This window comes from Crocodylus siamensis, chromosome 5 (genome assembly GCF_052110815.1).
Source record: "Crocodylus siamensis isolate JL-2025a chromosome 5, ASM5211081v1, whole genome shotgun sequence".
Taxonomy (NCBI): Eukaryota; Metazoa; Chordata; order Crocodylia; family Crocodylidae; genus Crocodylus; species Crocodylus siamensis.
This window is the reverse complement of record NC_143399.1, coordinates 118,259,636-118,283,677: the sequence shown is the minus strand read 5'-3', so window position 1 is coordinate 118,283,677 and position 24,042 is coordinate 118,259,636. Positions and strand designations below refer to the sequence as shown.

At 44.2% G+C, this 24,042-nt stretch overlaps 1 protein-coding gene across 5 annotated transcripts in view; it reads left to right on the top strand.

The window, feature by feature from the left end:
• The window catches only part of HECW1 (HECT, C2 and WW domain containing E3 ubiquitin protein ligase 1), a 406,215-nt gene that overhangs the window by 282,792 nt on the left and 99,381 nt on the right, over nucleotides 1–24,042 (top strand). For all 5 annotated transcript variants that reach the window (XM_090050042.1, XM_090050044.1, XM_090050045.1 and 2 more), the window contains 3 exons: nucleotides 16,245–16,387; nucleotides 17,965–18,065; nucleotides 19,563–20,927. In XM_090050042.1, the coding sequence (XP_089906168.1) occupies nucleotides 16,245–16,387; nucleotides 17,965–18,065; nucleotides 19,563–20,927 (1,609 nt within the window). The remainder of the gene's footprint in view (nucleotides 1–16,244; nucleotides 16,388–17,964; nucleotides 18,066–19,562; nucleotides 20,928–24,042) is intronic.

Here is a 24,042-nt window from a genome sequence, read left to right as displayed (position 1 = left end):
ATCTATGGGAAGGGGGCATAGGCAATGCAGTGGGGGGCAGATTGAGGTGGCCACAGTGAGGGAGGGAGTTGGGCAGGGTTGGTGGCTGGGGCAGGGCCCGGGGCTGAGGTGAGAATGCATGGCTGCAGGGCCCAACCAGCAGCTTGTTGAGGGGGTGGCTCCCCACTGCTGCATGCATTACCAGAAAGAGAGGAATGGGGGCCACACTGCAGGGCTTGGGGCTCCCCATCCTGCTTCCCTCCTCCCAAAGCCTCCCCAGCCCAGTGGGCAGGACCCAGCGTGGGAGGGCAAAGCAGGGCAGAACGGCTCGGTGCTCCCACTGCTGCTAGGAGCCTCTCACCAGCTGCGCTGCCATGGCAAGGTGTCCCCTGCCTACCTGATAATGACATAGTTTCATAGTTTGTAGGGTCAGAAGGGACCTGAGCACATCATCAAGTCCAACCCCCCGCCATGGCAGGAAAGAGTACTGGGGTAAAACAACCCCGGCAAGGTGTTCATGTAACCTCCTCTTAAAGACCCCCAGGGTAGGAGCCAGCACCACTTCTCTTGGAAGTTGGTTCCAGATCCTAGCCGCCCTGACCATGAAGTACCGCCTCTTGATATCTAGCCTAAATCTACCTTCTGCCAGCTTGTGACTGTTATTTCTAGTCACTCCTGGTAGTGCTCGGGGGAACACGGACCCCCGCAGTGCCTGCTGATCCCCCCTAACTAGTTTGTAACAGGCCACTAGATCCCTCCTCAGCCTTCTCTTGTGGAGGCTGAATAGGTTCAGGTCCTGTAGCCTCTCCTCGTAGGGTCTGCCCTGGTGCCCGCTGATCATGCGAGTGGCCCTCCTCTGGACCCTCTCCATGTTGTCCACATCCCTCTTGAAGTGCGGCGCCCAGAACTGGATCACCTTCTTGGATCTGTTTGAGATGCATCTGTGGATGCATGACAAGGTATGGTTGGCCTTCCTGACTGGATCCCCACACTGCCAGCCCATGTTCATCTTAGCATTAATGATGACTCCAAGATCCTTTTCTGCCTCTGCACTGATGAGAAGGGAGTTCCCCAGCCTGTAGGTATGGTACTGGTTATTCCTCCCCAGGTGAATCACTTTGCACTTGTTGGTGTTGAATCCCATCCTATTTTCATCCGCCTACCCCTGTAACCTGTCTAGGTCTGGTTGCAGCCTATTCCTCCCTTCTAGCATGCCCACATCCCCCCACATCTTAGTGTCATCAGAAAATTTGAACAAGGTGCTTTTTACCCCCTCGTCCAAGTCACTGATGAAGATGTTGAACAGTGCAGGCCCGAGGACCGAGCCCTGCGGAACCCCACTCTCCACATCCCTCCAAGTCAAAAATGACCCATCCACCACCACTCCCTGTGTGCAGCCCTCCAGCCAGGTGTCAACACCACAGTCTCCCAGTTTCTTAATGAGAATGGGGTGAGAGACAGTGTCCAAGGCCTCCGGAAAGTCCAGGAAGACCATTTCCACTGCTACCCCTGCATGTAAGGATTTGGTGACCTGGTTGTAGAAGGCCACCAGGTTGATCTGACATCATCCACATGTATGAGGGGCTGTGGGTTGGGAGTAAGGAGCAATGGCATAGGCAGGGGCAGGGCACTTGGCATATCAGGGCTGCTCAGCACCATGAAGGAGCAGGAGGGACAGTCTCAGCTGAACCTGCATCTTGGTGAGCAAAGGGTAGGGAACTCTGAAAAAATACCAAACCAAAATCAAAAGCCAAAATATATAGTTATGCTGTGCTGTTTGTGCTAATTATTCTGCCACCTTTTGCTGCCTTATGCATCTAAGGAGGGAAAGAAAGATTTAGGCCACGTTGCTTAAGAGAAAAGAATTCCTTGTGAACTAGTTAAGACAGTATAGTATAAAGTAATAATTTCAAGCCCTCCACTTTTTTTTTAATAGTGAACATATGAAGAGTAGAGATGCTGAGTGTTGGGGCACATTAAATATGTAATTGACCAGCTACAGTATGTATAATGAAAAAACCTACTGATGAAATATTCAGCTAAAAGACTAAATCTGTCCTCACACATCAAAACAAATTAACAGCTTTTTAAGATTTACTCCTGCTTATATCTTCCCTTTAGCATGATAAATATCCAGCATAAATTTTCTGTTTAATTATATTGCTTATTCAACTTCAGATCAAGAGACCAATCTCTCCTGTCACCAAATTTTAATTTACCTACCTTTCATCGTGTATTAACAATTTTAAAAGTGTAATTTATACTTAAATAATCAGAGTTAATGATTTATTTCAACAGTTTCATTGATGGCATTGTTGGAAGCCCATTTCTGTGATCCCTTCCCCTTAGTATGGTTTTTACTAGGGCTGTTAATGCACACAATTAACATATTAATCATTGTTCTCATTCATTTTTTTAATGCGTTAATCGTGCACGTGGTTTTGGAGCCTGAGCCCAGGCTTCACTCTGCCACTGTCACTGCCGCCCCTGGACCGACTTGCAGGGCAGCAGTGGCAGAGGACTGCAGGATAGCCTGGGCACAGGCTCTGGAAGACTGCAGTGGGGGGGAGGGGCATGCATAGACACAGACAGAGACATGTAGCTGCTTCCCTCCCCCATGCCCCACACACACTTAGCTACTGGGCAGTGTGTGTGTGTGTGTCTGCCTCTCACTCCCAAGCCACAGCCCCCGCCAGCCCTGCTTCTGCCCCTCACTCCTGACCCACAGTATCCCAGATTCTGCCATGGTATATGGGTACCCCCCTCCCCAGGCTTCAAATCCCACACACATCCCCAGAACCCCCCACACCTTCACAAATTCCCCCCCACACACACACACATACCACACAGACCCCAACCATACAAAGTACCTGCATCATTTTACATAAGTTTGAGTTTTTCTGCACCTAATTTTGAGTTTTTAGCTGTGCAATTAAAATCGTGATTAATTGCAACTAATTTTTTTTATTGCACAACTAGCTGTGATCAGATTTTTTAATCATTCGACAGCCTTACTTTTTACCATGCTTACATTATGCATTGAAATGGCTGCCCCTGCCCCTCTCTCTGAAATGCATATGGGTACCATTCTACTCTTCTTCAGATCTCCCTGAAGAATAAAAGATTCAATAGAAGGTCCAAAAATAAAACCAACTTTTATGAGCTCAGTTGAAAAATGTTGCAGTTATTCCCAATAGAAATTTTACAGACTGAGCTTTCCAGCAGAATCCTTGAACCTCTTGATTGACTGAATGAAATTACAAGCTCTTTTAGGCATCCCAAAAGATCTCCTAGGCTCTAAAAAGCTATCAGCTATGATGCAAGGATCACAGAGACTCAGTTGTTAAATTCCTGGAGGTAAATAGACTGCTCCAACTTTTATCTGAGCCTAATTTGCATAAAATGAACTTTTCCAGCCAGGAAATCTTACACCACTTTTTAGCTCTTCTGGGAAATATGAATTTTCATTTCCACCTGGGAGTAGTTTTACAATCTTTGCACTCTCCTATGCCTGAGGAAGGACATGTATGTCTGAAAGCTTGCAGATAAAGAAAATGTTTGCAACTTTCTAGTTGGTCTAATCAAAGATATCTCTACGAAGAGTTCTGAACTTACAAAACCCATTGCAGCCTTCTTAATTATATTCGGGCAGTAACATTTTATAATCTTATCATATATGCATAATGTAAACCATTTCCTCCCATATGTCCCATTCTATCAAAAGCCCAGAGCTATGTGAAAAATTCCAAACATATAATTTTAAAGTCTTGTGGAAAAGGGAAAGGACATTTTCCCACTTGTAAAATACAATGTTATGCTAGAAAAACATGACATTTCTGCAAAAAGCAAAGTTTGCTTGATGAAATAGTGAAAGTTTTACTTGAGTCATTCTTGTGAATGGTTACCAGGAGAAAAGTGAAGGATTCCTATGACCTCTCATTGATTTGCACATTTACATTTTCTAATTCAGCTGCTTGAGTACATTCCCAGCACTTACTACATAGGTCAGTGTCCATGAATCACAATAACATCAAGGAGACAAGACTCTGTTCTTACTTTTATTAGTAAGTTCCTATAAATCGACTACTCAGATTCAGTTTATAATAGACACCTTGGCCAAAGGCCTGTTTTTTCAATTTTTCTTTTCCTTTTACCTCTTTATAAGAGGCCTTGGATTAAATCCTCCTCTAGGAGCTGAACATGATTTGAGTAGTCTATTTCTAGATATTGACTCTGGGGGTGCAGACAGAAATGCAGCTCCCCACTATAACTGAGAAGGCTTTACAGGAAACATTCTGAGTTACAATGATTCCCCGGACCAAACAGAAGTACATTGTTGGTTCCAGGGGTGAGGTGAATCTAGCTGCTGGCTGGAAACCTGCAGCTGGTTCATCCTAGCAATGGCCCTCCTCTCTCCTAGCCTGTCCCCATTTCAGAATGGGAATGGGGAAAGGCAGCAGAGGGAGCTTGATTCAGGGGTTCCCCAGCCAGAGCTGGAGGGTGGGGTAGGTGAATTGGAGCCTCCCCACCTCAAGAATGCTCCAATACAGCCACCCCACCCTGAAAAACCCCAGACTGAACTCCCTCTGCTCCCTTCCTCCCTCCCATTCTGAAAACAACTTGAGGCTGGCAGGCAGCAGTGCAGACAGAAGTTACAGAAGACACTCTGTTTTGAAACATATTTATCTGACCCCTCATGCCAAGAGGAGTCAGATTTTCACTGGATTGGCCATTTTTTAAGCAGTCTGCAGCAGTGCACTTGTGTTTGGTCATGGTTATAAACAGCTTTCTGTGGCCAGGTCGGGCAAAAATTGTCACTTCTGTCTGTGCCCATGACTTAATCCTGAGCCTGCAGCAGTGAAAACAGAACAGTGGTATGATTCCCCAGCTCAAGGGCAAGAAATCCTTCCCCCATAACCCTTCCCCCATAACCCTTGCCCCCTTCCTAATAATCAGGTTGTAACCCAGAATTTGTCCATTCACCTCCCAAATAAGAACTGAATTTTTTTTTGGCTGACCTAATTGAAGGAATGAGTATTGATTTGCAGGGGCTCACTGGGAACACCTGCAGGCAGAGGATGTACAAATGAGGTATATCAAAGATATAGCTCACAGCTCTGATCCAGCCCACAGGGCCTGTACCAGGAAACTGAGCTTAAGAATCCATTGTGAGCAATATTTTAATATTAAAGGTACAGATCATGCTTTCTAGGCTTTGTGAAAAAATACACTGTTTTGTCTCACAGATTTTTCTTCAAATTAGCTTCCATCACCACCCTATGCTGATCCATTTTTCCCATCACAGAAGCTGAAAGGAGCGACTCCAGCAATGTTTTCAAACAGTGTCCCTTTGTCTTTTATATTACATTTTCAGTCCATTATAAATGTCTCCCCCTCATTTGTAATTATGAGAATAGAATCCCCTTCTGGAGAACTGTATTTGTGAAAGGGAAGTGAGGGGGTGAGGTAGGTTTGGAGGGAGTAACCCCCTACCACCTCCTCTACCAACCCCAAAGGGAGTAGTTCAAGCACAGTGTAACATCTACCTGTCCTTCCATCTCCTCCACCCACCCAGTGTGTCTCCACAGTGTTATGGAACCTCTCTTTCAGAGGCTTTTCGGCAAGAGCAGCAGGCACCATCTGGCTCCAGAACCATGATGCTGGCATTGTTTTCCCGCAGCCCTGGTAGATCCACCCACCCCCAAATCCTTGGAGATCTAAGGTCATCACAGGATTTGGGGTGGGGTGCTCTGTACCTCTGACTATTTTTACGTGGATTATATAACAACAGATATTCTATATATATAAAGGGCTTAGTCCATCTGTCTGTGTGTCTGTCCATAATGCTCTTGGAGCACTCTTATTGGTTGTCTCAGCAGCCAATCACAATGCTTACTGAAACAACCAATCAGAGTGCTCCACACAGACACACAGACAGATGAGGGGGGAGGCGGGTAGCACTGCACAGCCAGATGTGGAGCAGTGGCAGCATGGGGCAGTGGGTGGCAGTGGCCACCCACTACCCTGTGCTGCGGGGGGTGCGCAGCCAGACATGGAGCAGCGGCAGCACAGGCCAGTAGCAGTGGCTGCATGCAAGCTTTCCCCACTTGCTCCTGGGATGTGGCGGTGGCACGGGGTGGTGGCTCTGTCCCCCATCCCCTGTCCCCCTCCGCCACATCATTCTTGATAGGCAATTCGCTAGTTGCATGATAATGATCAGAGATGTAATGTGATGCCTAAGTGCCTTGGGTGCTTTCAACCTGATGTTAAATCTTTAAGAATTTATGGTCACCTACTTTCTTTAAGTTTATTTTTAAACTTTTCCAGATTTACACAACAATCATTATTCTCTTGCTGGTGCAGTCATAACCCCACTGAAGGCAACAAGAGTTCCAGCTAGAACTGAATGGAAAGTGCAAATCTAAAAAATTGTAAACACAAATTAGATAGTAGAGAGACCAACTGAAAATCCAGTATTTGAAGGTGATAGAGGGATATCTGTAAACTGAGATCTTATTTAACTTGACAGCATTTGATATGGTACAACATGGGAAATTAGGGCCATATGCAGATGAGCATGGCTGTCCGGTATATGGTGCCACAGACACGCCTGCGGTACCACATACCACACAATCAGCTGTTCTCCATACTGCAAGGGAGCAGCATGGGAGTTTTTCTGACCCCTGAATATCCAGGGGTCAAAAAAACCCAAACAAAAAAACCATGTAGCAGTGCACATGGGGGCAGCATGTGCCTCTCAAAACTGGAGACTGGCTGCCCAGAACCAAGCTTCGGCTGCTGGCCAGGTTTCAAGTAGCAGGAGTGCCGCCACTGCTGCAGCCCCTGGAGGGCCCCCAAACCCCAGGTAAGGCTGCTGGGGCCAGCACGTTGCTGGTCCCAGCCTCCGCTACCCCAGCCTAGGTAATCTGCTGTGCACCAGAGGACATGTGGCACAAACCTTCCCTGGGACAACTAGTGGCGGCACCAGGTGTGCTGCTGTTAGTTGTCGCCAGGGAACCAAATGTCCATGCTCATGTGGACGTGGCCTATGAGTTCAGCAGAACAATGGATGTGTTGAAAGGGGAACTAGTGGACAAGAAATGAGTTATCAATGGAGTTTCTCAAGAATTGGCTTTAGAACCATTATTTTTTAAAATTGTAATAGCCTTGTATAAAAAGTAGAAATTTACTAGTAAAATTTTATGATGGCACAAAGCTGAAAACATTGTCGGTACAGAAGAGGATTGGAAAATCATACAGGAATTTTTGGAAACAACTAGACTAACAGAAATGAATGATGTCTAATAGTACAAAATAGAAGGTGACTTTAGGGACTTAGATCAAGAAGTTCTGCTACAAGATGGAATCTCAACTATTGGAAACAGTATAGACAAAGACCTCTTGATATATTAACTGATCATAGATTGGTTCTGATAAAAGAATATAGGTGTCTGAAAAAAGTCAACGAGATTCTTAGGTTCTCTTAGGTAAAGTATTTCTACTAGAGTTAAGAAATATTAATGCCATTGTACAAAGTGCTACGGAGACCTCCTCTGGAATACTGTATGCAGTTCTAATTACCCATGTTCAAGAAAAAGGAACACAAACTGGGACAGGTGTAGAAAAAGGACAGTTGGGGAAATAGAGAGCCTGTCTTATATGAGGGAAATGGAAAGAGCTTTTCTTGTTCAACTTAAAGAAAACTGAGAAGGGGCCTGCTTTTCTGTATATGTATCTGGGAGGGGAAAGATCTACAGATAATGTTGTCACAAGAGCAAATCGATTATCAAGTAGCCATGAGTAAAGTTAGAAACAGGAGAAAAGTTCAACCGTCAGAGGAATGATATTCTAGAACAGCTCTTCAGAAGGAATAGTGATACAGGAAAATCTAGCTGGTATTAAGATGAAGCTTGACAAGTTTATAAAAGGAATTAATGTTGTGGTTGCTTCTGTTGTGAGAACAGTAAACTTAATGCCCTAGGACAGAGGTTCTGAACTGGGGGTACATGAGATATATTTCATACATTGTCTAACACAGGTCAAAAAATTAATTTCTATTGGAAGGGGGTATGTGAAGTCTCACTCTGAGACCAAAGGGTATGTCGACTGAAAAAGGTTCAGAACTGCTGTCCTGGGAGGTCCCTTCTGGTCCTGTGTACATAGTTAATTTGCAGGTAGGCATGCCTGAAAATACAGAAGCTGGTCTTCACTGTACTTAAAATGTACTACTTATCTAAAGATAACTGGCTGAGAGACATAAGGTCCGAAGCAAAATTCAATATAGCCATCCCCAAGGTATCATTTAACTGGCATTAAAACCAGGATTTTTATTTCTAATTATGCATTTGAGGTTTTTTACTTATTTTCAGGATTCTGAACTTTTAGTTTTCATATTTTCAAATTATTTTCTGAAACCATTAGATTTACATTTTCTTTCTAAAAAAAAGAAAACCGAGATTCTCAGTTAATCACATGACTCCATGAACTAAAACTAAGAGAACTACTAGTTTACAATTTATCTGTAAAAATGGTGACAGAAACACTGAAGATGGCAAATGATTTTTTCTTACAACAGGTAATGGGTGAGGTTATCAATAGAGCAGGTTGTGGGCATATGCAAGGAAGAGCATTGACCTGCCTTTTCCTGCGTAAAGTTCCCATTTTTATTTCACATTATGATCACAGAACCTCCTCTTTTCAGCACACTTGGTATGAATTATGCATAGCCACATCACTCAGTGTGCACCCAAGGGTACTGTAGAATTCATCATTAGGGCTCTTTTTATTCACAAATATGCAGGCAAAACTGTCATCTTTCCAGCACACAAAAGTAGACTGGCTGCTCTTGTGTGATGGTTTGTAAATATTAAACAAACAAAAAGAGACATTATGCATATTAAACACTATAGAAGTTACTGGCATTTTATATTGGGGGTAGGAAGAAACCACAAAACTCAAGAGTGCTTTTCACTGCACATGAACATTAGAGGCCAGACTTCAGGTAGTGTAAGGGCTTCCAAGGTTCAATAGCTAGGTTAACACAAGGGTTGACACTTGTAGAGGGAAAAATATGGAGACCAAAACAGTAGTCACATGGAACCTTCTGTATGTACAAATTCATCAGGACAAGAAAACCAGATTACCAAGATGGTTATCCCTTCACTGCAAAACAAAACTATGTTTTGATCTTGTTCAGATAAGGCACAATTGCATTTAATTGTGTCTGTAAAAAGTTCCCCTTCTTAAAAAGTAGATGTGGTTCCCTATGGTAGCTAGAAAATTATATTTAGAAGTTTGCTTTTAGGAACTGGCTTGTAGGTAAAGTAAGTAGTGCATTAGAACAATGGTCTAAGAGAATAGTAAGGGTTAATTGGTTTCAGAAAGTCTTCAAGGCCCACTTTCCCTGGAGCAGCCGGACACACAGGCTGGGAAATTGAAGATATGTACCACACTGTTCCATAACAGAGATATGCTGTGGTGGGCAGGTCAGAGTGACCAACTGCATAGTCCCTGAGCTTTTCGGTTTTGGTGGAAAGACTAAATTAAAACACCACTTAAATGAGCAAGTTAAGGTAGTTTCATATTTTCATAGTTGGTAGGGTCGGAAGGGCCCTGAGCAGATCATCAAGTCTCACCCCCTGCCATGGACAGGAAAGAATGCTGGGGCCAAACGACCCCGGCAAGGTGATTATCTAGCCTCCTTTTGAAGACCCCCAGGGTAGGAGCAAGCACCACTTCCCTTGGAAGTTGGTTCCAGATCCCAGCCACCCTGACTGTGAAATAGTGCTTCCTGATGTCCAGCCTGAACCTACTCTCAGTCAACTTATGGCCGTTGTTCCTAGTTACTCCTGGTAGTGCTCGAGGGAACAGGATCTCTCCCATTCCCTGCTGGTTCCCCTTGGTTAGTTTATAGACGGCCACCAGATCCCCCCTCAGCTGTCTCTTATGGAGGCTGCACAGGTTCAGGTCCTGTAACCTCTCCTCATAGGGCCCGCCCTGCTGCCCCCAATCATGTGAGCGGCCCTCCTCTGGACCCTCTCCATGTTGTCCACATCCCTCCTGAACTGCAGCGCCCAGAACTGGAGGCAGTACTCCAACTGCGACCTGACCAGTGTCACATAGAGGGGGAGGATCACCTCTTTGGATCTACTTGTGATGCATCTGTGGAGCATCTTGCTCTTTGACATAGAGCGCCACACCTCCACCTTTCCTCTATGTTCTATCCCGCCTGTACAGCCTATAGCCCTTGATATTTACTGCCCAGTCATGGGTTGAATCCCACCACATTTCAGTGAGCCCCACTATGTCTGGGTTTATGTTAGCTACCAGGAGGACAAATTCCTCCTGCTTGTTCCCCATGCTACGAGCATTAGTGTAAAGGCATTTAAGGCCTCACAGATTCACAGGTGTTTGGGTCAGAAGGGACCTTAGCATATCATCAAGTCCGACCCCCTGCCCTGGGCAGGAAAGAGCGCTGTGGTCAGATGACCCCAGTCAGGTGCATGTCTATCCTCCTCTTAAAAACCCCCAAGCTAGGGGAGAGCACTGCCTCCCTTGGAAACCCATTCCAGATTCTGGCAACCCTTACTATAAAGAAGTTCTTCCTGATGTCTAACCTAAATCTACTCTCCGTCAGTTTGTACCCATTGTTCCTAGTGTCCTAGTTACTCCGAGGGTAAAAAAAGCATCTTCTATTTCTTGCTGCCCACCTCCTCCCACCCCCCGATGAATTTGTAGGAGGCCACAAAACCACCTCTTAGCTTTCTCTTGCAGAAGCTGAAGAGATCCAGGGCCCTCAATCTCTCCTCATAGGGCTTCGCCTGCAGGCCCCTAACCATATGAGTGGCCCTCCTCTGAACCCTCTCAAAGTTGTCTACATCTCTCTTGAAGTATGGCACACAAAACTGGATGCAGTACTCCAACTGCAGCCTGACGAATGCCACATAAAAGGGAAGTAACACCTCCCTGGACCTGTTTATCATGCATTAGCAGGTGCATGACAAAGTGCAGTTAGCTTTACTGATCGCTTCATCACATTGACAACTCATGTTTGTTTTGGTGTCAACAATGACTCCGAGATCGCTTTCCGCTGCTGTGCTACTGAGAAGGCCCTCCCCCCAGCCTTTAAGCATGCTGGTGATTCCTTCTCCCTGGGTGCAGCACCTTGCACTTGTCCTTATTGAACTGTATCCTATTCTGTTTTCCCCACTTTTCCAATCTGTCCAGATTCATTCCCTACCCTCTAGTGTGTTAACTTTATCCCATAATTTGGTATCATCTGTAAATCTGGACAGAGTGCTTTCCAAGCCCTCCTTCAAGTCACAGATGAAGACAATGAACAGCACCAGTCAAAGGACTGAGCCTTGCGGGACTCCACTGCCCACATCTTTCCAGGTCGATAGGTCCAGAGGACTGCCTGTCCTCTTGATTACAAGTGTAACTTACATCAGTGTAATTTATCTGAAACATGTACTTTACAATGGTCTAAACATGCCATGCATTCAGACCTCTTAAGTATGCTCCATGCTTCTATTAAACACTTCTGAAAGAGAATTGAGACAAATCTCCAGTAATATCATAAGTAGCTTCTTTCATTTAGTCACAAGTAAGAGTCCTGCTAACAGAAAACACCATGTCTTACTTAAGTACAATAATACAAATAAGCACTCATATTAAGATTGTACCAAGTTACCAAACATTGATAACCTACAGTAGTACATTTTATACACAGCTTTGTTTCCTTGCTTTGCTTCCTATTTCCTTTCTTTTGCATTCTATATAATTAGTGTGGATCAAGATTAATCCATTGAACTTCACTATGCATTGGCAACTAAACTGTGCATCTACTAAATCCAGTTGCACAAAGACTAATCTCAGAGCAGATTAAGATAACTATTTAATTATTCCATTTAATACTTCCAGCCAAACTGATAACACAAGTGTATGCCAATGTGAAATAAGCTTCCAAAACAAATTCATGAAATCCCTTACTTCAGTTCTTGAGTGAACTGTGCCATGACTTTATTTAAATGTCATACACCTCTTTACCCATACTCTTTAGAGTATTAGAATCCAAGAGTATTAATCTTGATTGAATGGTCATGACTTTTTTTTTAAATGTCACATCTCCTTACCCATGCTTACTATTTTAGATTAAAAACAAATTCTCATTCTTACCTTTTTTTTGGTATTTAAAGTACCAGCTTTGTTCATCTTTTAGACATTTTAAAGTTCTTATTCACCAACACTGTTGTTGGTTGGATGCCAACACTATACAGCAATATTTGCATAAAGGTTTCTGTTACAGCTTTATGAACATAGGTATTTCCATAATTAATAAAAACATTAGAATTTTTTCATCAAGGCCTCCTGTAAGTGTATGCACCACCACCCCTGATCCCCGGACTATCCGGACCCCTGCCACTTACCTGGGTACTTCTTGTGCCCACTGCCTATCTTGGCTGGGAAGTGTCGTCATTTCCCCTTGTGGCCCCATCCTCTGGTGAAGCTAGTTTCAAGCACGCCATATGAGATCAGTCAACCTGGAAGAAAAGACACGCTTGCCTTTCAGGGAGAGGTGAAGCCCATCCCACCCGAGCATACCCCCTGTGCGAAAATATGGGTCATTGTCCATTGAACCTGAGGCCTGCTTGGAAGCACCAACTCCAAAGCCACCAGTTGACCACTCTGATGCAGGCTTCATGGAGCCATCCGTGTCTACTTACCAGAAGAATAGAGGAGAATACCGCCTGAGCCCCCGTCTCCTTGAGCTTGGCTCCCAGGGCCTTGTAGTCCTTCATGATGCAGTCTGGACTGCTCCCCACTGTGTCATTTGTTCCCACATGGATTAGGACCATGGGGTGCTGGTCCAAGGGTCGAACGAGTTTCGGGATCATGCCTGTAGATGTGTGCATGTGATGGGTTTGGGAAACAAAGGAATACGCTGACAGAACAAAACATGGGCAGTATGATGACCACAGGAAAACCAACCAACAGTACCCGAGAAGGAAGAGTCATCAGAGAAGGGAAAGGATACAAAAGGAAGAATTTCAGAGTAGCAAAGTGTCCCCTTGGCCTTCTACCTCCAGGCTGCTGACATCTGACATTCAAGAAAGAACCACAGGGTTTGAAGTTTGCATACTGACTAGATATACCTTTCCCCTATGATAGCCCTAGGACTGGTAGATATAGAATTGGGGGGGTGGGGAAGGCGGTTATTATGTTTGCTTTGCATGCATTATTTTTATCTGCTATCACTGTGTATCAATAACATTTGCCTATTATCAAATGGAGAAATGGTCAGTCTGAGGGCTTGGGTCCTCTCAGAACAAGGCATCTGGGTCATAAATCCAGTGCCAACATCCTAGGCAGATTTCAGTGCCCCTAACTTAATACACAATGTACCTGTTTCCCTGCATTACTGATGATATCTTCTCAAACATTGTCATATCTTGTTCTTTGAGTCAAAAAAGAACTATCTGGATTTATTTCACTCCAGGGTTAAAAAATATATATTTGCATGTTAAATATTACTTACCTCAGATCTGCACCACATGGCAAAGGCGATAGTTTAGAATAGATCATTAATGTAGTTTTCACTTTATTTACAAAGTGCAGTGTTTTGCACCCTTTTGTCCTTCATGGACCCCTAAAATATTCTGACTGGAGGTGCAGCCCCCTTTGGATTGTAAGTACAGGTGTCCACATGTTTTTCCTTGATCACAGTCATCTTTCATGAACCCTTTGGACATAGCCAGAGCAGCCAGGCTGCTGGGGGTTGTGGGAGGGGAGCAGCAGGATCAGGCCAACCTGGCGGCAGGGGGGGAGCGGGAGGAGCGGGCGCAGGGGTGACACGGGAGCGGGGTCGGGAGGCGTGGATCTGGACCTGACACGGGAGGAGGCTCACTCCTCCCCTCCCCCCACAGCAGCCGTGTTGGGCTGGGCCCACTGTTCCACCCCCCCACATACACACAAACACACACTGCCGTGGCAGGCTGGCTTTTCCCCCAGCTCAAGCTCGCTCTCCCCTCCACGTTGAGCCCAGGCCCGGCCCGGGCCCAGTCCTCCCTTGGCCACACCATCACTGCCAATGCCACAGCATATGCCCGCTCCACACCCCCACATTGGGCCCACTCAGGGACAGGAGCAGCGGGCTCAGGGTTGATGTAGGGGAGGGGGGTGGGGGAGGAATGGACCCGGGCCTGAGGGCGGGGAGGAGGCCCACTCCTTCCCTCTCCCTGCCGTTGCCATGGCCACGTAAGGTCAGGCCTGCTGATCCCACTCCTGCTGCGGTGGACCAGCATTTCCCCCACTCAAGCCCATTGCCCCCAACCCGTGTTGGGCCTGGTCCCACCTCTCCCCCCACTCCATCCCCTGTGTCCCTACCATCATGGTGGCAGGCTGCCTTCTGTCAGAATGCTTCTTCGCACTCTGATTTGCTGTTTGTCAGCCAATCACAGCACAAATAAAGTGTTACGGACAGACAGACAGCTTTAGGCTTTTATAATATTAGAATGGTTGATCTTAATTTGCATGCATGCATGCATACATGTTCTACTCCTTGGAGATTCTTTGCACTAAAAGTGTCAACATCATACTCCTTTTTGACTGCAATGACAAACTGAAGTGTTTATAATAATGCCATACATATATTGGTTATTTCTGTTCTGCATTTCATACAACTGTCATAAAGCAGCTAGTTGCTATAAGGTTTTAGCAGGCTATAACAAAAATGATGATGATAGTTTTCAAACTACCTAGACTTGGCTTTTGCATTATATAGTACAGAACATGTGGACAAAAATATGGTTTAGCACTTCTTTAAGAGTATTCCTCTGTATTTCTTTTCGCACACACACTGAGCTTCTATGGATCAACCAGCCTGGTTGCTCACTTCTGAGCTACTTCAAGACAATGATTAGAGCTGCAGCCTCCGCTCACTTAATTTGAAGTTCCTCGATGTGGATGTTCACCATCTCCAAAAATCAGGTCCTAATTCAGCAAAGCATTGGTTCAACCTCAAGAATCAATAACCTGAAGCCATACTACATTAAAAAATTATGCGGACTAGTGCTGACTAATTATTTCAGTCATCTCAGGGCAATGCACAATTTTAACATGGAAGTTTTCTGCTCTTTGGACATTAGTCTTGTAGGCCAAGTCAAACAGTCATCCCATACTAACCCATCCCATCCCAAAGCTATTGGCACCCCCATTATGACCTCTTTCTTCAGTGTAAAACTCAACTGCATCATTAAAGCCACTTGGAAAATGGATAAAGTGAGCCAAGCCAGCATCCACTCTGCTTCTGTAAGGGATCCAAATCCTGCCCCAAAAACAGATCCAGTCAGTTCAGAATAGACTGGGGTCCATAGCACAAAATGCCTATCATAACTGAGACTGTCATCATTATTGGCAGTCTTGGCAAAGAGGGAAAAATCTGAAGGGTGTGAAACAAATCTACCGTCTCTTTTCATAGGTTTGGCCTTGAAAATTCAGGGCTGAGGTATTATGATAGTACTGCCTATGCTGTACCTGTTTGAATAAAATGAGAACTAGGCAGTGAATCCAGCACCTTGACTCTGTGAGGCAAAGGAGCAACAGTGGGTTTTTGGGGGTAAACCAGTACCATTATTTTTGACACTTTCTAAAGTTGCTGTTTGGAGGTTATTATACCATAGCCAGGATCCATTTTCCTATAGCAAAACTCCCATTGGTTGGTTTGATAGAAATTCCTGTCGTTTGCCAGAATAGTTGGAATTAATTGCATCTTCTCCCCTCCCCTCCCCCCACTTTGGAAACAAAATGCCTCAGCAGGACTGAGCTTGTGTTAACAGTGCAGAATCTATCCCAATATTTTTCAGTGGATTATAATCTTCAGGGCGAGACCATCACATTGCTGTGTGCATGTAAGCGTGCATGCCAGAATGAAGTCCTGAATAGGGGCTTTAAGGACCACTGTACTATAAATAATGAATGCCATTCCCATTAGTATCAAATAACTGCAAATATAGAGGCCTGATCCTGCAATGTGTTGAGCACTTCCTGGGAAGTGTTGCCACAGAGATCCTCTGAGGCCGTGCTTTGTATCATGTGCGATGATTACACCCTGGGCTTCACATAGTTATTTTAACCTAGTATTATTTTTCTCCTGGTTCTGTGAAGCCACTGGAAGACCCTTCTGTTAGGTGGTGTGCAGTAAGCTAAAAATTGATACTTGAAAGCCATGTGCTAATGTTGCATTCCATGTTCTTTCTCTGTTATAGCAGTTCAGTTTTGTTTCCCTTCCTACGGATGTTCTGGAAATAGAAGTTAAGGATAAATTTGCAAAGAGCCGACCAATCATTAAACGCTTCTTGGGGAAATTGTCCATGCCAGTGCAACGCCTGCTCGAGAGACATGCTATAGGGTAAATCTGTTCTTTGTGTGACTTTTGTTATTTATGACTCAAGAAAAGGAGAGCAAAGCCAATGGATAAAATAATATATGATTATATAATGATATAGTTAGAAACTGGTACAGACCATGGATTTGTCTAATTATGGTGTTGGTTTAAGGTAGAATTTACAGGACTACCGGATCATCATCCTCTGCCAATCAACTCATTCTTTGTAATTTTGTTGGGAATCACACTGGTTAATTGTGCAGGATGATAATCAAAGAGTTGGCATAATGCACGGTCTGGTCTCTGTTAAGAGTGTATATATGCAGGGCCTGGTATTTGGACTTCAAATATTTGTGTCTGTATTTTCCACAGGATGCTTTCATGTTTTAAGGAGTCATCTATGGGTCAAAATAATGCAAGATCTGGTCTTCCGTCCCTGTTCTAATGCCTGGATGGTGGAAATAGCTTGAGAAGATAAGTGTGGCAGGTTACAAGAGCACTTACCTCAGTGAACAAGAGTAACTTCAGCTCAGCTTCCCTGCTTCACTTCTCCTTTGCACAGGTGCTCCAGAGACGAGCTGGGTAATGGCCACTTGGGGAAGGCAGAGCCCCATATCTGACATCTGGGGCTCTGACTGAACCTCAAGACAAGAAGCTTTCTGATTGCATCACCTCACTTCACTTCTTTGTTGTAAAAGCTGGTCAGCTGCAGGGAAAGACCTCACTGAGAGCAACTGTTTTGTACCACCATCCTGCAACCAGACCTTGCTTTATTTTATCTCTGTAAATGACTCCTTGAAGCAAAAGTTAAAGACATGCATACAAGTATAGAGAAAACAGAATCCTCAGGTTTCCATGTGTGCCTGGATATTCTCTTTCATTCAAGCTTCAAATGTATATAAAACCATCCTGGCACACACACAATACTGAACAGAAATTGAAATGTGCTTTGTCTAAAAGTATATGAATAATAATGTTTAGCACCCTTCACACTCACAGTGATTTACAGGCATTGATCCAGCTTCATTTTGGGCAGCAGGGAGATAATGTTTTCTCTAGTTCACTCTCTGGAGGGGAGGTTGAAGTGTGGATCAGGGAGGGACTTGAATAAGGACAAAATGGAAGCGTGGTGAACTTTGTCAGGAATGTGCTCCTGGTGCTGCTTGGAGGTAAGAGTGGGAGAAAAACATAAAGGGGTAGACATAGACATAGACAATCAGATAGCTGGAAGAGCAACGGAGGGAGGAGAAGGCAGAAACAGAAGAGGTTTGGCAAAGGGAAGGAAAAGAAGGATCTCAAGAGAAGCTAGACACAGTCAGGTCACCAGGCAAGGAAAACTTGTCAGCATATTCATAACCCACAAACATGGGTTAGTCACTTATTAAACATTTCCACTGCCACAGTAAGTGAAGACACTGACCTGGCATCCCCAAGCCTTTGTTTCCTTACACAGACAGACATGCTCATGCTACTGGTAGGACTAACACCGTACGAAGCACTTCGGAAGTGCTAGTGTTTCTGTAGGATGTACCCATTTTCTCTGTGTACAATGAGCACTGGATTTGGTGACCATTTCCATGACAGTACTTGTTTTCTTACAGGGACAGGGTTGTAAGCTATACTCTGGGCCGCAGGCTTCCTACAGATCATGTCAGCGGCCAGCTGCAGTTCCGATTTGAGATCACTTCTTCCATCCATCCAGGTATGGGCTGTTTTTGTAACCCCTTATTTATTTAAAGATTCTGTTTTTGTCATGATTTATATGCTTTTCTTCACAGAGGCATGAATTTATTTAAGTCTACACTAGACCTTTAAGCATAGCTGTGAGCATTATGGGGGTGTGTATATGAGCATGGAGGCTGCTCCACAATTAATCAAGTCTTCAGTGATAGTTACTGTGCTCCAACAACCTCCCATGTCTCATATATCAGTTGTCCCTGCACTTCAGAACAAGTTTTAGTTCAAGCATCCCTGCTGCCATTTTTAAGCGTAGGGACACTGATATACGAGATGCTGCAGCACTTTAATTAGAGCAGCTCTTGGAGCCACTCTAATTAAAGTGCAGCCCCCCACCCCTGGAGCACATGTAAAAGTGCCATATGAGTCACCATTTCCCTCCTGCTGTGCCCTTGCTCCAAAAGTATGGAGTCATTTGTTGCTGGCCTGACCAGGAATCAAGACTCTCCTCCTCTGCTGAGTTAAATCCCTTAGGAAGAGAGGGAGACAGGGAAGAGGAGTTAAAGTTAGGGTTCCCTTTGTCCCAGGCACCTGCTTCATGAATCCTCCAATACACCTACTTGCTTTTTCACCCTGGACAAATATAGCACCACATACAATTTCTAACCATATTGTGTCTAATCTCCTGGGTATATTTTAACAACCTTCACAGCAATGGGACATTGACACTGTCCTCATCTCCCTGCTTTACCTGTGGCAGGTTAGGGTGTTCCTGCTGTTTTGGATGATGTACCTTGTTGTTGTGTGACAAGGTTGCCTGTGTCATTTTAAGAATAGGCTAGACATGCACTTAAATGGGATGGTTTGGATAAGGATGCTTCTGCCTTGAACAGGGGGTACTAGATGACCTCCTGAGGTCCCTTTCAGCACTGTTTTTCTACAGTTCTTTGTTTTACATCACATATGGGGTACCCACCTAGGAGAAGGTGACATGGAAAAAAGTAAGGTCAAAGAATGGTCTTGTGTGTGGTTGCATGTGTGTGCATGAGGATGTCCTACCCAGTTACATGCAGTAGAAGTGGAAGTAGGGCTAAGTTCCCTTCTCTGGAGAAGTATTGAGTAGTGAATGGTAGCAGGAGTCATACCAGGGGAAGCTGGAAACAAGAAGTGAACCATTCTTATCAAGAAGGATACTGGGTGAGGATTCCCAGAAAGGAGTTCTCCCAGAACAGGTAGCAGAGAGGGCGATATTATACATCCAGTGTATGACTATGATTAGGCCTCTACTTTATACGTGCCCACTACAGAGTGGGCAGTCAGTCTCAACAGCAGTCTCCTAGTGAAAAGTAGTCAGTCTCAATAACAATTCTGTCATCCAACCATTTAACACTGTAATGTATGAGTTTAATTTTCTCAGTTTTCTGTGGATGCCTACCCTCCCGCAACCACCTGTTATATCTGCCCCTGATTCGGTAAACAACTCTCTTGTTAGAGGAGTAACTCCTTTTCTTGTTGCCTGCAGATGATGAAGAGGTCTCCATCAGTGCGGATCCTGAGCCAGCTGACCTGCAGGAAAGCCCTATGAACAACTCCCCAGGGGAAAGCCTCGGTGAGCCTCCATGCACCAGCACAGTGACCTCAGAAAGTGCAGCTCCAGAACAGCTAAATGGATTCAATGTGAACAGTGTCAATGTCAGTAGCCCTGGGGCTGTCAGATCACCTGGGGAAGTCAACCATGACAGCTTAAATGAAGAGCTAGCAGGAAGTGGGGAGGTTGATGCGGTGCCAGCAGATGCTACTGAGCCTTTGGAATCCATCCCAGGAGAAGTGCTGCCTTCCCTGAGTGCCATGGACCTCACTGAGCAGTTGGATCTGATGGCTTGCACTTCTCCTCCTGAGACTGAAGTTAGGGAAAATAACAAAGTCAATTCTGTTACTCAGGGAGACGATGAAATCTTAGAAGCCCTAGATACTCAGGAGGTGAGTGCAGATGTTCAAGCTGTCAAGGATGTAGAGAAGAGTCAGGATGAGGAAGGGGCTGCAGCCCAGGAGGAGGAAGACAACAAGCTGCAGTTAAGAACCACAACGAAGAGGAAAAATCGGCCGTGCTCCCTGCCTGTTTCTGAACTTGAGACCGTGATCGCTTCAGCTTGCGGTGAGCCGGAAACCCCTCGTACCCACTACATCCGGATCCACAATCTGCTCCACAGTCTTCCCTCAGCACAGATGAGCAGTGATGGGGAGGAGGAGCAGGGTGGAGGGGGTGAGAATGATGAAGAGTCGACAGTCAAGGACGTATCGGAGAAAGATGTGGTGAGCGAGACTGAGACGGTGGCAGCAGACCCCCCTCCTGAAAATGAAGCAGAAGAAAATTTCAGTCGGGGCACCATGCCCCGCAGCACCTCTGTTGAACACCTCTCAGATTTAAATGGGCAGCTGCTGGATGGGGAACATATCAGGACAGAGAGTGAGAGTGAATTGAGTCCCCGGCCGAATGGGGACCACGAGTGTGATACATGCGACACCTCCTGCTACAGTCCATCCTGCTACAGCACCTCATGTTACAGCACTTCCTGTTACAGCACCTCATGTTACAGCACTTCCTGTTACGACAGTAACAATCGCTTTTCCAGTCATACCCGTTTCTCTTCTGTTGACAGCGCAAAGATTTCTGAGAGCACGGTCTTTTCCTCGCAGGATGATGAGGAAGAGGAAAACAGTGCTTTTGAGTCAGTGCCAGATTCAGTGCAAAGCCCTGAACTGGAAAGGGAGCAAGTGGATGGCTCCGCCCAGTGGCCAGATGAACTCCTAGCTCATGGTGGAAATCCACAAAGAGGCACAGAAAACCTAGACACCCCAGTAGCAGGTCCAAGCAGCAGAAGAGAAGGTTAGAACCTGAGAATCAATACACTGAACAACCTTGATCATCTGGATGTCACAGAGGACATCAGATAATCGAGGTTGCAGAGAAGCAAGGGAGTTCACAGGGCTATTAACAGATCTGTTGGAAATGTGACCTGTGCCAGGTATCAGAGAGGGTTGGATAACTGAGACTGTACTGGAAAAAAAAATCATAAAATGAGTATTTATATAATCAGTTCCTTTTAGATATTATAATAATTTATATTAATGAATCAGGTCGAGCCCAAGTAGCTACATAACAGATGAAAATTAGGAACGCCAATCCACCAATCTGTCCCTTTCTTCCTGGGGATCTTTTGGTTTAACAAATCTGATGTGCTACCATGTGTTTTACAAGCAATGAAGAAGACCTGTGTGTGGACATGAATAGGCAGATTCTCCTCCTGAGACTGAAGTTCCTCTTGAGACTGATATTCCAATTTGCTGAGGGTCTGGCTCAACATGTGTATGTTTGTTATATCTGTGCACGGTCATACACATGGAGAAGTGTCAGTATTTTCTAGTTATGATTGAAGCCAACTTCTTGTAACATGCCTGGTTTTCTAGGGCTGGCCATTGAAATTCACCAAAATTAGATTTCACAGGTTGCAGAACATCCCAGCCTAGATTTTTCCCCCCTTGGGTGCTTGAGGAGCATAAATATATCAAATGCAGTTTCCATCTCCATATCCTTCTCTAGAGTATATTGCTTAGAGAGGTACTGTTGTCTGTTTTCATACTTGTTTAATTATATTTTTGTCTGAACCTTTAAATGCCTGTACTAAATTCATCCCAAGTGTTAACTCATTTTCCTTCAGTGCAGTTACGGTAGTGATGAATTTGGTCTTTTGTCTCTTCTTCAGCTGTTCACTTTTTTTTTTTCAGGTAGACAAGGTAAAGGCATAGATCCTCAGCTACAGCCAGGGAGTATTCAGCAAAGTTAAAGGAGAGAGGTTGTGTATCCTCCAGGCCTGAGATAGCTGCCCCTTAATTTGAGATACACCAACTCAAAGTGTCTCCGAGAGAGTAACATAGCTGAGTATCTCTCGAAGGCCCCAATCATGCTTCCTACTGTCCAGTCACACCCCGGCTATAACAGAACCATTATGCTACTGGATGATCTCCTTACATTGGAGTCTTCCATCTGGAGCTGGATATACCAGACAAGAGCACATTTATATATTGCAGACCATTAATTATTTCATCTGTAGTGTGCAGGATGTATCTCAAAAAGTAAAAATTCCAAGAACTATACAGTAATAGAGACAAGAGGAACACCCAGGAATTCTTAGCTGCAGATGAGGCATTTTTTTAATACAGGTGGTATTTATGTGTTTGTGTGTGCATGTGCATCCCTTTTTGTTTGTTTATTTTATGGTTGTGTGTGTGCATACAGAGCAAGATAAAACAGAGTTTGTGTCCTATAGTAAATGGATTCATTGGTGCTCCGATATGATGTTTCAAGTTTGTGGGGGAGGGGGTGTCCCTTTGGTATATTTAAAGGGCATTATAGAATGTTCCGCATTCTCTAGTAGAGAACAAATACATAGAAGAGACAGGATGAATGGTTAGTTCAAAGTATTTTTTTATATTGGCTCAGATGTTTCAACAGTTGATTACATTGTTTCATTTATTTGGTGGCTATTACAAGTACAGTAGATATGGTCACCTCCATCCATCCAGGTGACTGACACTACTATGCTTCAACTGGCTTGGCGTAACTAACTTGACTAGGGGGAGTCAATTGTGGTGAGGTAAGTAAAGAAATGTAGATAGATAATCTGGTAGTTGGTGACATAACTGTAGTAACAGCATATTTTAAACCTATCACATATTTATTTACAGCACTGAATAATATCTTAAAATAGTTCTTTCTTCTGTACAAAGAGGGGGCACATGCAACTGTGAGATGGGTCCATGTACACATTAGCAACTTTAATTAAGACATTTAGGAGGTCTGTGATATCACCAGAGAACACAGAAGTGTGTGTATTTCTCTACCTACATTTTATCACGTAATTTTTCATACTATTCGATGACGCAAGATTTTTACAAGAATAACACCTGCGTAAATTTATACATAAAATAGCTTTCAGCCTTTCCTTTTAATATTTATAGTCTGTCAATTACCTGTTAAAATAAAAAAGATGTTTAAGAAAACTTTAATTTTAATGTACAGGTTGATGACGAGATATACAAATAAAAAAAATAACTCAGTATTAGCATCTCAAGATTTTTACCTTAAAGGTAGCTAAGCCAGTCAGCCTATATGGAATTTAGATCATTGGCATAGCCCTGTCTTATTTTTCTTTTAAAATATATTTATATAATTTTCTGGTGATGTCATGGTCATTAACATTACTTTTTTGTTTCTTAACTTACATGGGTCTCAGTTGTCTTTTATACATACCATGTAATATATGGTCAGGTTTTAGTAGACAACCATTGTCATACAGCTTGAAAACACAGTCAGCAGTTGGGATAATAATTCTAAATCTCCTAGATTTTAAAAAAGGACAGGATTGGGGTAAATATTCTCTGAACTCTAGAACCCAGGACTTTCTCAGTTATGGGTTCCCTGTGCTCACCTTCAGTTCTAACAAAAGGAATGCTTCCTCCCCACAATAAGTTTGTAGTTCTTCAAGGGGTTTCTGGTCAAATTATAAATGCTGGGTGAAGCTTAAGTAGCATGCGCACATGATCAGAGCACTAGGATGAAAATACAAATAGGTTTCATTTATTTTTCACTCAAAAAAAAATCTTCTGCCCCTGTCTATTGTCTGTCTCATCCTCTTCTTCCTCTGCTACTTTTTCTTCTTCTTCCCCTTCTGTATCTCAAGTCTCCCTTTTCTTTATCTCAGGTCCCTTCCTGTGTCTTACTATCTTTGCCCTCTTCCCTACCCCCACTGTCTCCTAAATGTTTCTGGTCCTTTCCTCATTACCCTACCTACCACTGCAACTTGACGGTTTGAATTTTGAACTGTTCAGAGTCTTGTTTTCAAGCCTCAAGAAGAATGGCTCCCTGCATGGCAGGGACTGCAAAATCCTGGTGCTCAAGTTCTTGCACACTTGCACACGCATGCACGTGCATGCGTAGAGAC